This window comes from Gossypium raimondii, chromosome 13 (genome assembly GCF_025698545.1).
Source record: "Gossypium raimondii isolate GPD5lz chromosome 13, ASM2569854v1, whole genome shotgun sequence".
Lineage (NCBI taxonomy): Eukaryota > Viridiplantae > Streptophyta > Magnoliopsida > Malvales > Malvaceae > Gossypium > Gossypium raimondii.
In genome coordinates, this window is record NC_068577.1 from 23774572 (window position 1) to 23793101 (window position 18530).

Here is an 18530-nt window from a genome sequence, read left to right on the forward strand (position 1 = left end):
AATAATTAAAAATTCTATTTAAACGTACGAACTTACCTCGACGATAAGCGTAGAAATAGAGTCAATTAATCCGAAGCTTTTTCTTTACCTCGATCTAGAGCCGTACGTGGTCTATCTTGATCTAAATGAATAAATTCGACCAATTTAATAATTATTCTATTCAATTCAGTCCAAATTCAAATTTTATCAAAATTACATTTTCCCCTATAATTTTGATTTCATTACAATTTAGTCCCTAGCTCATAAAAATAAAAATTCATGCAATTCACCCTCAAACCACCATATCCGAATTTCATGTAGGTCCCTAGAAAGCCCTACATTTAATTTATTTCACAATTTCACCATGTATATTTTTTCTATTTTTCAATTTAATCCCTAAATGGCAATTTCATCGAAAATTACTTAATAAAAGTTATTTATCTAACAAAAACTAACCATTTTCTTTCATCAAACATAAAAAAAATGAATTCATTCATGGAAAAATCCTAACCTTTTGACAGTTTTTCAAATTAATCCCTGGGCTAGCTAGATTAAGCTACAACGACTCCAAAAATCACTTACATGCACAAGGAGACTTGACCGAATGCTATGAACCCTAAAATGGTGTTTTTCCTCCCTTTAATTTTGGCAAGAAGATGAAATGTAGAAGAAAATTTGACTTTGTTTTACTTAATTTGTTTTTATTTATTGAATTACATATATAACCTTTATTATAAACCTTAAAATTCATCTAATTAATGTTCATCCTTGTCCACTCAAATTAAAAATAGTATATCTACCATCTAAGTGGTCAAAAATTTATGTTTCATAGCTATTTAGTGCTTTTTGCATATAGAACCCTAATGTTGCACTTTTTGCAATTTAGTCCTTTTTATCGAATTAGGCATGCAAATGATAAAATTTCTTAACAAAATTTTTATACGGTGATACTAACATGATGTAAACATTAAAATAATAATAAAATAAATATTTTATCGTCAGATCTGTGGTCCCGAAACTACTATTCTGATTTCACTGAAAACGGGCTATTACAGGTTCGGTTTTTATCGGTTTGATCTGGGCCAGTAACGGTCCGACCAGCTCGGTCCAACTATTAGTTGGACCATCGGCCCAGTTTCATATACTAAGCTCGATTCGACCAATTTTTGGGTCTTGGTCTTGGTTTTGGGCTCTTGTGCCCAATTTACGATCTCAGGTCCAATTTTCAAGTTTAATTATCCATTGAGCCAATTGTTTGACTTGAAAATTAATTTTCAAAAATATCGTGGTAATTTTAATTAATTTAATTTTACTTGATCAAAATTAATTTTCTCAAAAATCACTTAGATTTTTCAAATTAATTTTTCAAAAAAAATTATTTAATCAAATTAGCTACTTGAACAATTTTTACAATCGCCCAATTTAATTTCACATCGAATAAATCAACTCAATTAAATTATTTCCAAAATCGTAGAATCTCCTTATGATTCAAATACAGTCTGATCAAGCTTTTGTTGAGCCAGCGGAGGGACCAATTACACATATACAATTAAGCTTTAGTAATTGCAATTATGTCCAGAAGCATCGTTCCAATAATTCACAATTACTTAATCATGGAGTCAGTCCACAAGAAGTACCATAATTGAAAACTCCTTATTGCATACTCTTTACAAAAACAATTCATTCAACTGTTTTGTCCAATGACCTCGTCATGTGTGTGTTACCCTCATATGATATCCTTGATTCCTTTGAGTTAAATCCGTTCACTCAATACAATCCTATTTTATCTCATTGTCATCATTGTGTTTTCTTAATGATTAATATGATCACTGTCAACAAATGATTATGATAAATTTCTCGTTCGAGAACAAGTAACCCGTGACCACGTTCTATATTTATCAATCCACACAAGGCCAATGAGAGGATACCGTTAACTCTTTAATTGAGCTATGAATTCCACTATTACTAGTAAAGACATGCCATACACAAGTTATGTGCCCAACATACCGGCTATCGGCTCGATCATCTTTAGAGTATAAACCTCCACTTATATCAAAGCACATAAGTTACATACGCATGGTCAATGATTCACTCCGGATTTAGGTAAATCACACCATGAATGTCACAAGTGAATTAATTCACAAACAGATTCAGAATTAATTCATCTTGGGTGTAGTCCAATGTATCATTCTGCCAATAAATACATCTATATCTCTACCCGTGGAGCCAACTACTCCGATAGCCAAGACTAGTTATCTCCTCAATTGGAATTGTAGACGACACAATAATCCTTCTCAATATTTGAATCAAATGCTTACTTTGATTCTTTTATGGGATTACAGACTCATTTAGATTGTTTACTGAAGTAAGTTGTTTTTCTCGCAATGTAAACGTTCTTACAGTGCCACTTATTATTAGTTTGAACTTAGACCATCAATGAGCTAATATTTGTTTGTCACAATTCTACTATGCATGCAAAATATAAAAGGTAAAAACACAAAATATATAATAGTAAAATGTAAAATTAACTTTATTTATCATCGTTCAAATAAATAAATAATAGTTACATGTTTACAATAATATGAACACATTTCCCAATATATAAAACGAAAGAAACATGAAACACTTGAGGCAACAAGCTAGTGAAACGATTAATGTAAATAATATTAGATATATAGTGAGAATGAGGATTATAGGGAAAAATATAAATAGAGGGGTAGTGTAAACATGAGACTTTGTATAGATTGAGTGATGTAACTAGTGATCTGTTGTTTAGCCGCTACTGCTTTTATTTATAGCAACTCATTGCTCTTTTCTTTTGGATAATATAAAGAATATTTATCGAAATAAATATTTTCATATAGTACTAAAATTTGGATAGGTCGGTTAATTTTTTAGATTAATTTATCTTTTTTTCTTATTGTCACATGGGATAAATTGAATAAAAATTTAATGACGTAAATAATTATTCTTATTTGTTTATTTTCAAAATTAATAAGGATTAGATTTCTCTCTTTTTTATAGGGTCTAACTTGCTCGATTTTGAAATGGAAAGACTTATTACCACGAAGGATAAATTTAACAATAACTTAAGTAATTGTTCTTATTTACTTACTTTCAAATTTTACATGAACTGCAATACTCTCTATTTTTCAAAGGAGATTAACTTACGATTTTGAAATTGAGAGGTAATTAAGAGATATTTTACCCAAAATAGAAGTAAAATTTGAATTTGAAAGTCATAGTTTTGTTTTTAATCACTTATCTGTATATAACTATTACGAGTATAATTTTTTATTTTATCGATCTTTAAATAAGAGTAAAATTATGTTTTAGTATGTTTGAACTCACATTCTCTTGATTGTTGCAATAACAATAATAACAACTAAGCTAAGGCTCAATAAACTCATTTACATAAATGTACAATCAAATAATATAATTAATATATTATTATTTTTAAAATGGATAAATCTTAAAATTATACATAAACTTTGTTTCAATGTACAATTTGATACATGAATTATGATTGTGTAATTATACGCATGAAATTTTGATTGAGATTCAAATGTATAAATGAAACTTTAATTTTAATTCAATCATACACATTTAAAGAAATAAATACATCAATTTATTTTTATATTAGATAAATATAATTATTTTTATATGCAATATATAAACATAAAATGATACTATATCACTAATTATGTTAATAAATTGTGAGAATTGAATTGAATCAAAATTTTATGTATAAAATTACACAAAATCAAAATTAATGGATTGAACCCAATGTGATAGCCTGATGGTCAGGGTGATCACCACTCCAAGTATAGACTGGGTTCGAGTCGTGCTAGTCGTGTTTGTTATTCAGGTTTTACCCTATTCTTGTATTCCACCAAAAAAAAGAAATTAATGAATAAAATTTAATATTAAACCAAAATTCATATTCAATTTTAAAATTTATCCGAGAGTTTTTTTATATTGAATTTATTATTAAGATATTTTCCCTTAATGATAGTTGAGAATAGACTAATTAATTGAAGCAAACCGGTCAAAAACAAAATTTTTTAGAACTCGAGCAAATTGTGGGGACAAAGCCACCTCACTAGTCAAAACTCAAAACCCTAAGTCCTATACGGCTATTGACACTGCTTTTCCTAAGCCATCTTTGCTTTAACATAACTCTCTACCTATTTTCTTTCCCAGGGAAAACACTCCTAAAACAGCAGGGAAACCATCCATGGCAGCCTCTCCTTTGTCTTCTTCTTCAGCTCTCTCAAAACCCATCTCCAAACACCATTCTTTTTCTCTGAACACCCCTCAAAAAGTCACCTTTCCTCTCCTCCCAAAAACCCTTCAAAAACCCTCTTCTTTCCCTTGCAATCATGTTCTTCATCCCCAGAAATCTGAGTTTACCACCTCCTCTAAAAACCCCATCTCTGACTTCTTTTCAGCAAACAAAAATGAAGACGGTTTGGTGCCTCCTTTTAGTGATGATGACGACGATAAGCCCCGTGAGGAGTGTGGTGTGGTGGGTATCTTTGGTGACCCTGAAGCCTCACGTCTCTGCTATTTGGCCCTCCATGCGCTTCAGCATCGTGGACAAGAAGGTGCAGGTATTGTTGCAGTGAATAACAATGTTCTTCAGTCGGTTACTGGGGTTGGTTTAGTATCTGAAGTGTTTAACGAGTCTAAACTTGATCAATTACCTGGTGAAATGGCTATTGGACATGTTAGATATTCAACTGCTGGTTCTTCTATGTTAAAAAATGTGCAGCCTTTTGTTGCTGGGTACAGGTTTGGGTCCATTGGGGTTGCACACAATGGAAACTTGGTAAACTACCGAGCTTTGAGAGCTATGCTTGAAGACAATGGTTCAATTTTCAATACTAGTTCTGATACTGAGGTTGTACTTCATTTGATTGCTATTTCAAAAGCTAGGCCTTTCTTTTTGAGGATTGTTGAAGCTTGTGAGAAGCTTGAAGGAGCTTATTCAATGGTGTTTGTGACCGAGGATAAGCTTGTTGCAGTGCGTGACCCCCATGGATTTAGGCCTTTGGTAATGGGAAGGAGGAGCAATGGTGCTGTGGTTTTTGCCTCTGAAACATGTGCTCTTGATTTGATCGAGGCAACATATGAGCGAGAGGTGTATCCTGGTGAAGTATTGGTGGTGGATAAAAAAGATGGGGTTCAATCAGTTTGCTTGATGCCCCACCCTGAACCAAAACAATGCATTTTTGAGCATATATATTTTGCTTTGCCTAATTCTGTTGTTTTTGGAAGGTCTGTTTATGAATCAAGGCATGCTTTTGGGGAAGTACTTGCTACCGAAGCTCCCGTTGACTGTGATGTCGTGATTGCAGTTCCGGATTCTGGCGTGGTGGCTGCTCTTGGTTATGCAGCCAAAGCAGGGGTGCCATTCCAGCAAGGCCTGATCAGGTCTCACTATGTAGGAAGAACTTTTATCGAGCCTTCGCAGAAGATTAGAGACTTTGGAGTGAAGCTAAAGCTTTCACCTGTTCGTGGTGTATTGGAAGGTAAGAGGGTTGTGGTGGTGGATGACTCAATTGTGAGAGGAACCACATCTTCAAAAATTGTTAGGTTGATTAAGGAAGCAGGGGCTAAGGAGGTTCACATGAGAATCGCAAGCCCACCGATCATCGGTTCTTGTTATTACGGAGTGGACACACCAAGCTCTGAGGAGTTGATATCGAATAGAATGAGTGTGGAGGAGATAAGGGAGTTCATTGGATGTGATTCACTGGCATTTCTGCCATTCGAAAGCTTGAAGAAGATGTTGGGCAGTGAGTCTCCAAATTTCTGTTATGCTTGCTTTTCAGGAAAATACCCAGTGATGCCAAGGGAGGTTAAAGTGAAACGGGTTGGGGATTTCTTGGATGATGGGCTGAATGGACCTATGGATTCCATTGATGGAGGGTGGATTCAAGGCCCACGAGATTTGAACGTTGAGAAAGAAATTGATCCCCTGTATCAAAAGAGCAACATTTAGCTGTTTCAAGCAATGACTTTAGAGGGGAGAAAGATCTATCTTTGGGTGGATCTCAATACACACTTTTTGCTTTCATCTAAATTCTAAAGCTTATACAATTTTGACCCACTGTTTTGGCTCTACAAACTAATCTCTAATAGACGCTGGGTTGATGTGTTTGCTTTGTTTATGCATTTTATGAAGTCGAGTTTCCTACTTTCATTCTATCACTGATATTTAATAAAAAAGAAATTCTGGAAATGGAAGCAAGCTGATGCAGTGCATTAGTAATGAAGATCCCTTCCCTAACATGGCATTACAGCAAGGGTTCTGCTTTATTAATGATTCAGATTTTGCGTGCAGGGTTTTTGCTTTAATTACGTAGTACTTAGACCATCTCATTCTAATCATCAAAAAGACAATTAATTCTATGGTTGAGCAGTTCCACCACAAGCTAAACCACCCCTAAAACCTAGAGTTGGTTACTAGGCCCTCGCCCCAGGCTCATCCGCTACTGTCAAAAATAGCTCCAAGGAATGGAATACAACCAGAATGGTGTACGATGATAAATATACTTACAGGATCAAGTTCATATTCAAGTCACAAACAGCTATATCATGTTTACGTTATCTATTCTCATCAATACTGCACTCTTCTGAATAGTTTTCCGTGATAAAACTTGTTACTCTTAAAACTACACTCAATCACAAGTGGCACAAAGCATCCATTCAAATGAAAATGTAATCTGTAGTATCTTGTACAATTACATTATTTAATAGTTATAGTCGTTAAATGGTACTAAATTTGGAGCAAGATGAGCATACTCCCTTGAATAATAGAAGCTAGATAGCAGCACGAGCTAGTATCAGATACCGCTAACTTCACTACAAAATTGAAAGATAGTGATATCACCTCAATACGGTTTCTGCAATTAAATAAACCTAAGGAATTAAAAACATAATCTGCAAACCAAAAGACTCGCATTCATAAAAATGCAGTAATATTAAATAAATGGCACAAAATTAGCCATTTTCTGCACGATCATAAGCATTGGATTTGTGCTTTGGTGCGAATGTGAAACCATCTGGAACCTTGCCAAGCAGCATTTCAGATATACGGATCTGCACGAGTGAAGACGAAACTAATAAGAGGATCACTACTAACGTTATTACGGTTAGACATATAGTAAGAAGCAACTGCATACCCAGTCAGCTGCAGAATCAGAGGCCATTAGCGTCTCAAGATCATCTCGTCCATAGTATGAGGGAGGTCGCCAATTCAGACGTTGGGGGATGACATCTAAAAGACCAACAGGAATATACCTACATGCGTAGCTAAGCCATTCCAACAAGAAATGCCTAGTTGTTTCCACACCTGGAAATTCAGTCAAATACCAGAGAACTTTAAACCATAATAGTTGTAAAATACCAAGGTATATGTTCACAGCAGCAGAAATAAAAAATTATTAATGTCTGAAAACAATTTACACGACATTTTGGCATCTCCAACCTTATTACAAAGAGAACCACAAAATTATACACCAGTACAAGTATGCTCGATAAATTTTGAATTTGTACTATTGTAGAAGCCACTGCTGCTTTTATTTTGGGTGATAAAATCAATGCTCATCCAGAAAAACAGAATATCATAAATTTTCTCGGGATGGGTTCACAACTTCAATCAGGAAGCTAAAATTCCAATGGGGTAGTGTGATGCTAATTAACAATATGGTTTAAGCTTAAAACCAACACAGTTTTGGGCCAAAGAAGAAAGAAAAATGTTTCTATTTTATCAACTCAGTCACAGCAGATAGAACAACGTTTCTCAAACCACAGCACCAGCATAATGTTATTGGTCACTAAGCTAACGTACGAGAATTCAAACTAAATCACACGCATTCCATTCTGAAAAAGGAATGCCTGTTGAAGAATTACTGCGTACCCTTTTTGTCAGATCCCCAATGTTCGAGGCCAAAACGTACATACTCCTTCAGAATATTCAACCGCTCCTGAGAACTGATATCCCAGTGCCTCTGTTCCTTGATTTCAGTAAATAACCAAGGCTGCAAAGAAACTTAGTTGTTATGATAGACTGAAATTCTGTAAAGCACAATTCAGCAGTATGATAAATAATGGAATGTTTGCAGAATGTCAAAGATAAAAAAACATGTTAAAATCTAAATACATACCTTAATCAATGCCCCTCGAGCAATCATACACGTAGAAAGCTCAGGGCAGTCAGTTTTACGATTGTTCCAATCTAAATATGAGAAAATATCTCCATTACCCAAAACTTGCAATGTACAAGGGGCCTTCTGAGCACACTGGTATATATAATCCCAATCAGCAAGTTTACTGTAGCGTTGCTGACGTGATCGACCATGTATTGTCAATGCAGTAGCACCCCAACTGCCAATATCTGCAATTAGCGAATCAATGCGGTTTTTACCTCCAAAATAACCTGTTCTCACCTGGCACAACAAAAGGTACAATTACATATCTTCAAACTGCTTGATGATTGTAACAAGTGCATGTAAAGAAGAGAGAAAAAGGAGCAATATTGACAAGCAAAAGTTGGAAAAAAAAAAAAAAAAAAAAAGAGATCCAGATGTGTGAGCAACTGAGCACACATGTAAATGACAGGCATGCTCAAATGAACTAATAATCTAAATGCCAGCAAGTACCTTAACAGTTATAGGTTTATCTACAGTGCCAGAAGCTGCTTGAATGATTCCTTTCATTCGTAATGGTTTTGTGAGAAGAAAAGATCCAGCACCCTTATCAACAACAATATCAATTGGACACCCCATATTAATGTCAATGAAGTCCACTGTACACTCCTTTTCTATAAGTTCAACAGTACGTGCTATAGTGTCAGGATATGCCCCACATATCTGGACTCCAAACAAATCCTCGGATGAATGTCGCCTCAGCAGAGCCCATTCTGAAGCTTGACCCTGTTGCCACAGGATAAGCGCCACAGAGAAACATATGAAGCACAGAAAGCACTTTTATAGTAATAACAAATGTAAAAAACAAGAAAAGGCCACCAGAAGAGCTAGCCAAAAAGAAGTTCAACTACTAAATGTTAGCTTCCAATCAAGATGTATATTCTAATAGCAAACCAGTTAATGCAAGACATCACTAGTTTCTTATTTGGGATACCTTGCTGAGGAAGAAAATTATGCCTATTTGTTCCCTTGGGTGTACTTTAACTGGCTAACCACAGCCTATTATTTCAATTTCTGACACTTATTGGAAGGAAAAAGTAGCAGTTTGCCCCTGATCCAAAAATCACTAGGCAGTTGTGATATACATACCTGCAAAAGGTTGGTGCACATTGCCATTTCACCGCACGTCACATCTGCTCCCAGTGTTTTGCAAACCCTACGAAAAGGAAGATTCCCAACTGTGGTTAGAGGAGCAAGATACAACTTCTCTCTAAAATCAATAAGCATCTTTTCACGAGGGTGTATCTTGAGGCTCTTATCAGGTTCTGCATGTACATCATCAGCTGGTTCAGTTTCAGCAGATTTTTTTTCATTATACTTCTCAAGAACAGTCGCATCTTTCAAATTAGATATCTTGGGGCTCCTATCAGGTTCTGCAAGTACATTATCTGCCGGTTCAGTTTCAGCAGAATTTTTTTCATTATCCTTCTCCAAAACAGTTGCACCTGTCAATTTACACAACTGAGTTACAGACTAGACTAATCAGTTCAAAAATTAGCAAAGAATAAAAAATCCACAAGAAGTCTATCACCTTCCCCTTCATCAGAGCTCTTTTCATCAACCACTAACTTTGCCTTCTTCAAGGGTCTCAACTCATCAGTTTCACATGCCTCCTCAGCATTAACTGCTGCTGGAAATGTTGAAGGACACTCAGAACAGTCAACTGAATCATCAACCACCTTTTTGCAATCGGTCTTATCGGCAGCATGAGAACCATCTAATCCAACTTCATCTTCCTCCTTATCTACCAGCTTCTTTACTTTCCAGTTGGGCCCCTGAATTATCGCATTGATAACAAGTTACTAACAATAAGCCATAATGATGATACAACAAGATGGAATGAACATAAATGCAAGAAATAAGGACCAATAAAAGAATTATTTCATTGTACCGCTAGTCCAAGAGATTTAACTACAACATCCGCTTTAGTAAAGCGCATTTTGTTTTTCCACAAAAGCTTCTGAACATCTTTGTTTAGTCCATTGACTTCAGAGCTTTTCTTCAATAAATTAGAAGTAGCAGCGGGAGCATTATCCTTATGCGTGCCTGCAAATCTACAGGCTAAACCATAAGGGCAGGGTGCATCAGCTTTTATAAATGGGCAGTCACCCTCTAGATCAGCTGGTTTCTACATACAAAAATAAAAATAAAAATAAAAAACTATTAAAAAACCCAATTAGCAAAATTTGATCAAATTATAAAGTCAGGAAATGGGTATTCAAATACCTGAGCCATAAAGGCTTCAATGTCATGGCTGAAACGACATTTATCTTTATAAGAACATGCATTGACATCTCCCGTCTTTGCTATCTCAGGACATAGATTCAAAGGAGATTTTTGCTCCTGAAGGAGAAAAACAAATCTTCAACGATCACTTTTCAATTTACATTCTACAACAGCAACAACAACAACAAAAAAGATTTTTTTTCCCTGCCTGCAAATAGCAATTGCTTTTGTAAAGGGAAACAGATTAGGTTAAGAAAATTGGGACCTGACGACGCTCTCGTTTGAGTTGCCGCTTCGATTTCTTTTCCTGGACAAGGTTTGCCTGAGGTTGCTTGACGTTGGCGTCAGAGGCGGGGTTGTTTTGGGTGGTTCTAGAGGATGGTGGAGGTCGAAGAAACTCTCGCTTTACTGGTGCAATGGCTCGAGCTACTAACTCTTCCAGTGAACGTTGAGTAGTTCCATCCGGGTCCGAAGGCGGCTGTGAAGCCGGGACCCCTTCCGTCGAAGAGTCTGTAACCGCACAGATATCTTTCGGACAGTCATCCATCGATGGCGAGTTCACTGGGTGAGGGCACTCAGTTCCCTGTCAATCTCCTGCAGTGATTAAAGTTCTGTTTCCAGTAACGAGGAGTGGCTCTGATTAGGGTTTATGTTCAGTGGGATTGTTGTTGTAAGTGTACACAACGTGGGTAACCACAAATTCACAGGGCAAAAGTGCCGCGCCTTTACTAAGCGGACAGTGAGAAATGAAACGATGTCGTTGTTATCCTGAGAAGCAAACGATGCCGTTTTCATGAGGAGAGTGAGGACGAATACGACGTGGACAGTAAAGCAAACGGCGTTGTTTCATCTAGAAGGGAAAAAATAATATTATTGGAAAGATTTAAACCCATACCATGAACTTTTGAGTCTAACCTCTTAAACCACTCTACCATCCAATCCCCATGTTTGGTTCAATAAAATAGAATAAATAAAAAATGTAATAACTATGTGCAGAAATAGAATGTAAAAATAATAGATATTACGTTGTTTGGTTGATTTAATAGAATAAACAAGTAATAGTATTAAGTAGGCTAGATATGTATTAAATGACATTATTACCCTTAAATTAAATAATAATATTTTATTATTCTATTTTTATTAAATTAATTTCATTAATATAATTCATAAAAATAATATATGTAGAAAATTTAAATATTATAATTTAGTAATATCTATTATAAATATACTTAATAGTATAATATATTATTCATTTCTTAATAAATTTATAAAATTATGTCCAACCTTTTACATTCAATAATAATAACGTTTACCAATAATTTATTAAATTCAAAAATAAATCTAAAAATCATATTTAAAATTTAGAAATATTATTAAAATCCTACTTATTAAAGTATGAAATTTTATTTTAGTATTACTTTTATCACTTTCTTTTTTTCTGGAGTTCTACCGGTTCTCTCTTTTTCTTTAGTGAACCAACTTTGAACTTTTCAGAATTTTTCATTCTTAACTTATCGTTGTGGCAACCGATCTCATTGTATCTAAATTCAAAATATGGAGTCAAAGACATATAGAGAAAATAAGTGGAAATACGGTAGCAAAAGATACTAGATGAGGATTAACAAAAATCCCATTATTTACTAAGGACAAAATAAAGAGGATTAAAATAAATACCCTCAAGTTAGATATATACATCTAGGAATAATAATGATAACTATTAGAGCTTTATTTAGAAAAGGTCATGATATACCTATAATAGCAATTCTATTAGATAAAAATTTGAAAATTCAATAAAAACACTTATTGGAGGAATTCAATCAAACTTACATCTTGGTGTAATAGGGTTTAAAGTTAAACCAAATTACTTTATATCCATTATAGACCCTCTAATAGAAGAGTGTTTATGTTTAAGAATTGAGAAAAAATTAAAATTAATGATTTAGCAAAAGATCTAGCAATAAGTTAGACTTCTATTAATGAATATACAAATCTGCGAGTAGAAATAAAAGAGATTAATAATAAAATTATTGAGCTCTTTGAACCTAATAAATTTACTACAGAAATACAACCACAATTATTACATCTAAGAGATCTATCAATACCAAAAGACTGGATGATAGAGAAAATAAGTAGTGCAAGTACTTCTAAACCTGTAAGTACTATAGAATACATGTCGTCTGGTGATAAATTATATTTTAAAAATACTGCTATAATAAAAACAAATGAGAATTTAATTTTACCCTCGAATACTCAAATAGAGGATAATGTAAGTTCAAGTTCTACACCAATAGGAATGAAAACAGTTCATATACCTATTTTTCCTACAGAACCAAGTATCTAGGCCTATTTTGCCATAATTTTAATGGTTCTTCACTAAAATTATCTTGTTTAGTATATCATTTTCTAATAATTCACTAATTTGTATATCAAATTCATCTATATCTTGTTTAGTATAGATCATAGGTTTAACTCTAATAATCTTATTAGGATTTTCCAATTTGATTTCACAATATCTAGGATTATTTTATCATAATTTTAATGGTTCTTCACTAAAATTATCTTTTAAATTTTTAACAACCAATGATTTGTTTCTAGTTGTTTAATCATTATTTTCTTTGTGGTGTAAAATTTTTATCACACACAAATTTATGATTTTCTATTATTGGTATCTCTATAGAAGATTTTCTCTGAGATAATATAATAAAATTTTTATCAATAGAAAATGGTAAGTCTTGATATATAAAATTATTTCCTAATAATATATCTCCATGCAATGCAGAAAACATAATATTTTTGGTATCACAATCTATGACTATTGTTGTAAACAACAATAATACATGGCCAAAAGAAAAATTTTAAATTATTTTGTTGGAACATTTCAAGGACTATAATGTGGACTATTAGTATTTTCTATTAATCCTCCTCTAGTATCTTTTGCTACTGTATTTTCTCTTATTTTCTCTGTATGTCTTTGACTCCATATTTTGAATTTAGATATTTTATATATTTCTTCTTTAGAAATATGATTTTTATTTATTTTTCTATCATTTCATCAAAAATGTCTTTTCTTCTCCAATTAAATTTTCTAATTTTATATCTTCTTTGTTCATTACTAGGAATTTATTCTAATTGATTATTAGAACTACTTCCTATATTAAACATAAATATATAATCCTCCTTTGTATCGAAATCATTTCGATATTAATTCATATAATATTTCTTCATAACATATTTCTAAATCTTGTTATTCAAGTGTTTTATCATTTTCTTTGCACTTTTTTCCTTTATTAGGACAATTTAGTGCTATGTGACCTTCTTCATCACATATAAAACATTTACAAATTTGTTATTTTAGGTTTTTAGAAGTTTTCTTCTAACAAATCTTTTCTTTTTATTATAATCAGTATTTTTTTATTTCTGGTTTCCATCTAACTAATTTATATATTCTATTTTTCTTCTTATGTTTTTTTTATAAATGTCATGACGTATTGATTTACATCCAAATTTTCATTGGTTTTCTAGGATTTTGTACAATATTTAGTACTTAAATTATGCTTGACTTGTTTAGAAGCTTGATTTTGCAAACAATGTAGAGTTATTCTCTCTTTGCAAAATTTATCGTATTTCCTATCGAATCGATATTTTCGGTGGTACTCCGACTATTTTATTATGTTTTTCTAGATAAGAGATATGTTTTTTATACATATCTCATCCCATAGTGGTGGCAATTTATGAAAATATTAGTTTTTCAAAATTCTATACTTTCATTTTTAGTTTTCGATACTCATGAAGAATTTTTTAGAAAATTCTTCTAAATATCTAATATCACATAATTTAATTTTTGATGAATATAACTAATATATCATCTTGATCTTTTTGTCAAAATAACCATAAATTTCTATTTTAGAATAAAAGTTAAGCATTTTAGAAGATCTTTAGGAGTTCCTATCGGTTGATTAACTACTCTTTTGTTCCTTTCCTTTCTCGATTCTTCCCATCGTCGAGAAATTGTAAAACATATATTTGAAATGTTCTAACAAAATAATTTAAAATTTTTCTTTTGACCATGTATTATTGTTGTTTACAACAATAGTCATAGATTATGCCCAATCATCTATGGTTTTTCATAGTCGATATAGGAATATTAGTTAAGTCTAAATATATTCCTCATTGAGCAACATTTCTTTTATTTAAATCATCTATTCTATGTGGGCCGGTTGAGTAGATGATTCTCTTAGATATTCAGGTTTTATAACATTTGTAGCTATATCTTCGGTTTTATTATCAAAAATTCTAGTTGTATTTTCAACTTTTCTAAGTCTTTATTAAAAGATCTCAAATAATCATCTTTTGAAGATCGACTCAATTTTCTATTTCCATATAGATTTGTTCTATCGGTATCCATAGATTACGGTATTTCTATATTTTCATCTTCATCTATTGAAGTATTTTCTTCATCGTAATTATAACTTGTAACTTTTAAGTCTTCTATGTTTATATAATTATCGAATTACTAGAACTACTATTGTCTATAGTGTTATAATTTAACATATAATATAGTTAAATAAAGTAAATAAATCTTTATGTTTTCATAAAGTTATTTTATTAATTTTAAATATTCTACTCTTTCATTTTTATCTGAACTCTTAGTAAATTTATATTTCCAATGTTCTATAAGTTGTTTATAGGATTGGAAATCATATTCTTGTTGATGAGTATATTTTCTTTCTTTCTTTTTTTTTTATGTTTTCATGTTTTTTATTAGTAGAAGATGATTTTTACGAAGAAGTGTCTTCTTCCTCAAACAAAGTTAAGATTATATTTCTATTTCCATAATATAAAGGACATAAATCTACCTCTTGTTCTATATTTTGTTAATAAGAACTTGTTCTAATTTATTATTAACATTAGATAATATTTTTTAGATTCATTGTTCAAATCTAAATCAGTAACTTCTCCTAAATTAATTACTTGTTGTTCTATATTACTTACTTTATTATATAATTTATTAAAATATATAGAAGTAATATCTATTAAACTATTAAAACTTTTACTCAGAGCTAAAATATTATTTTCATTTTTAGAGTCAATATGCATAGTATGATTGCAAATTTTATCTTGATATAGACAATCTGTTTCTGTAACAGCCCGATTTTGACCCTAATCGGAATAGTGGTTTTGGGACCACAAATTCAAGTCAAAAAAATATTTTAATATTATTTTCTGTGTTAATTATGTGTGAATTTACGTGTGTAAAATTTTCGTGATTTAATTTTATTGTTTGTGTGCTTAATTTGAGAAAATGGCTTAATCGCGTAAAGTGAAAATTTGAGGGTTAAATATGAAAGTGCTTAATTGTTGTTGTCTTTATAAAATGAAGGTTTTATGTGGCAATTAGGCCATTTAATTGATAGTGGGCGGCAATGGTCAAATTTATCCTTAGATTATATGTTTTATATATTTAATATTAAAGGTTAAATTAGTAAAACAATAAAAGGTTGATATATGTTAAAATAAAACAAAAATTAAACCATTGTTATCATCTTTTTACACCGAAAATTAAAGAAAGAAAAAGAGAAGAAAGCTTAGTAGGTTTCGGCACTTGTTCATCTTGATTAAGGTTAGTTTTTGTTTCGGTTTTTGATAATTTTTACGTTTTTGATATCGTTGCTTTGTGTTCTTCAAAATCTATGCTAGAATTTTTTATTTTGATGAATGTTTTGAGTTATGCCATTGATGAATAATTATGTTTTATGATGTTTGATGATGGATTATGAAATATATGTGTTAGATTAACATGTTTTGTCATTGAATTTTTTGTGAATTTGAGTAATTAGGGCTAAATTGTGAAAATAAATTTTTGAGGGACTAAAATGAAAAATAAATGAAATGTGTGGGCTTGTATGAAGACTATGAATATTCGGCCCTAGCATGATGTGTGCAAATTTTGTGTATTTTGTGTTTTATGCAATAGGGACTAAATTGCAAAAAGTGTAAAATATTAGGGGCAAAATGACAATTTGCCCATTTATGTGTTTTTGGATAAAATTGAATGATTTGATGAATAAAAGGGTTAAATTTGAATATGTTTAGATTGAGAACCGAAGAAAACGGAATTAGATCGGGGAAAGTCGAAAGTAGTCGATTAGTCAATTTTGTCCGTCGATATCCGAGGTAAGTCTATAAGCATATAAATGTTGTTAAATTTGACTGTATATATAGGTTACATGATAAATGAAATTTTATGAATTTTAATTGGTGTTGGCCAAATGTGATTTGAGCATAAGAAATGTATTTTGAGTTTGATTTGATCAGGTTTCAATATCCGAAAGCCCCGTACGAACCCTAGGAATAGATAGGATAATTATGTCATGACATAGGATTTCCGATATGTGTTTTCATGTAAGACTACGTATGGGACATTGCCATCGATTTATGTTTTCGTGTAAGACCACGTCTAGGACGTTGGCATCGATTTATGTTTTCGTGTAAGACCTTGTCTGGGACAGTAGTGTCGATCTGTGATTACATGTAAGACAACGTCTGGGACATTGGAATTGTACGAGCTTTCCGACCATCCGCGTATCCTTTTTAATTCAAAACGGTTCATCGGGCAGTGTTAAACGAAGATCGGATATGAAATTTAATTATATGTTCAGGTATGTGTTAGTTAAATGTAAGTATGAAAATAAGGTAAGTTGTTTCCTTGTAATTATATAAAGTATGTGAATATAATTTTTGAATTAACATATTTGACATATATAGATATATATGATTCGGCCTTGTTGGTGTTAATTATGTATTATGTTGTTTAAGGTGAAATTTTTGTATGCACTTATAAAAGGATACAGTTGATTATATAAATTGTATATGTGATCAAAGTATGACTTTGTAGTGTATGATATTTTTATATAGTAAATTATATGACTTCAATTTTACTAGTTAAATGTTATTTGCCCTGATTAAAATACATGCTTATGCTTATGACTTACTACGCTTTAAATAGCTTATTGTGCGTTCGTATTTGTTTACCTCTGTTTTATAGATTTTGAAGTTGTTACGAGCTCGGGGATCGTCAGTAAAACCTATCACACTATCGACTAACTATGGTATTTTATAAGCTGAAATTTCTTTTGAAACTATGGCATGTAAAGGTTAGCTTTGGAGTTAGCTTAATTTTGAAAGTGTATGTATTAAAGTCAAGCAAAAATGGCTTAAGTCTCGTGTTTGTGTTCGATTTTGGTTGAATTATGGCTTAAGTATATTTTGATCATGGTTTAATCTTAAATGGATAGTAATTATATGGTAAAACACACACACACACACACATATATATATATATATATGGTGGTGTTTCATTCATGTGTCTTGGCATTAAAGTAGATGATGTAAATATGTTTGATGTATGTATTAAGATAAATAATGTTAAGTTAAATGATTTGGTTATTTGTTATATATATATAAACGATATGTATGATATGTTTGGATTTAGTAATTAAGTAAATATAGGTTATGTTTTATAAATTGAAATATGCTTGTAAAGGTTGGTAACTACTTATATTCGACTTATTAATGGAGTATATGAATGTTTGTGTGTTTGAGTGAGTAATGAATTAAGATTTGTGGCTTTGTTATGAAATTGGAAATGGCATGTTACAAATGCATAAGTGGGTTTAGAAATGATAGTTTATGAGTATATGTATATTAGGTTAAGGGGTTGATATATGTATATATACAAAACCGAATAGGTATTCTTTAATTTTGTAAGGTAATGAAATATGGACACTTGGAAATGGTTTAATTATGTACATATATGCGCAAGTTGTAAATGAAAAATATGCATGTTTTGGTTCTATGAAAGTTTTAAAGAAAAATTGTGAAATGCTAATTATGTTTTTAGTTATTAAGCCTTATATTAAGTTTCATTAAATATATTAAAAGTGGGTATACTATTAAGCATAAAGTGTTCGTAGTAATTATATTTATTATTCGATTATCTTAGTAGATTATGTATATTATTGAAACTATCATTTGTGGTTAAATATGGTGTATTATTTGGTGACTTAATTAATGGTTTATAATAAGTTCAAGTTGTTTGGTCATAGTATA

General features: G+C 31.8%; 2 protein-coding genes across 2 annotated transcripts; one reads left to right on the forward strand and one right to left on the reverse strand.

Moving 5' to 3' along the window:
* The first annotated feature begins 4118 nt into the window (after positions 1 to 4118).
* Positions 4119 to 6181, forward strand: LOC105766810 (amidophosphoribosyltransferase, chloroplastic). The gene has a single exon (XM_012586377.2). The coding sequence runs from the start codon at positions 4217 to 4219 to the stop codon at positions 5984 to 5986; it is 1770 nt and encodes a 589-aa protein (XP_012441831.1). The 5' UTR covers positions 4119 to 4216; the 3' UTR covers positions 5987 to 6181.
* Positions 6182 to 6660: 479 nt separating this feature from the next.
* LOC105766797 (tRNA-dihydrouridine(47) synthase [NAD(P)(+)]-like) lies at positions 6661 to 11131 on the reverse strand. The gene is made up of 10 exons (XM_012586365.2): positions 10687 to 11131; positions 10422 to 10538; positions 10087 to 10323; positions 9727 to 9970; positions 9285 to 9640; positions 8649 to 8921; positions 8154 to 8435; positions 7907 to 8027; positions 7170 to 7339; positions 6661 to 7086 (listed from the first exon to the last, which is right to left on the reverse strand). Exons 1-10 carry the CDS (start codon positions 10966 to 10968, stop codon positions 6988 to 6990), a joined length of 2181 nt encoding a protein of 726 aa, XP_012441819.1. The 5' UTR covers positions 10969 to 11131; the 3' UTR covers positions 6661 to 6987.
* Between the last annotated feature and the right edge of the window lie 7399 nt (positions 11132 to 18530).

Bases quoted from the DNA above. Each gene is read 5' to 3' on its own strand.
- LOC105766810 (XM_012586377.2), top strand. From the start codon at position 4,217: ATGGCAGCCTCTCCTTTGTCTTCTTCTTCAGCTCTCTCAAAACCCATC.
- LOC105766797 (XM_012586365.2), bottom strand. From the start codon at position 10,968: ATGGATGACTGTCCGAAAGATATCTGTGCGGTTACAGACTCTTCGACG. The intron at 9,641-9,726 runs GTGATAGACTTC...GTAAATTGACAG, and splicing joins GAGCTCTGATGAAGGGGAAG to GTGCAACTGTTTTGGAGAAG. The intron at 7,340-7,906 runs GTACGCAGTAAT...CTGAATTTCCAG, and splicing joins TTGGGGATCTGACAAAAAGG to GTGTGGAAACAACTAGGCAT.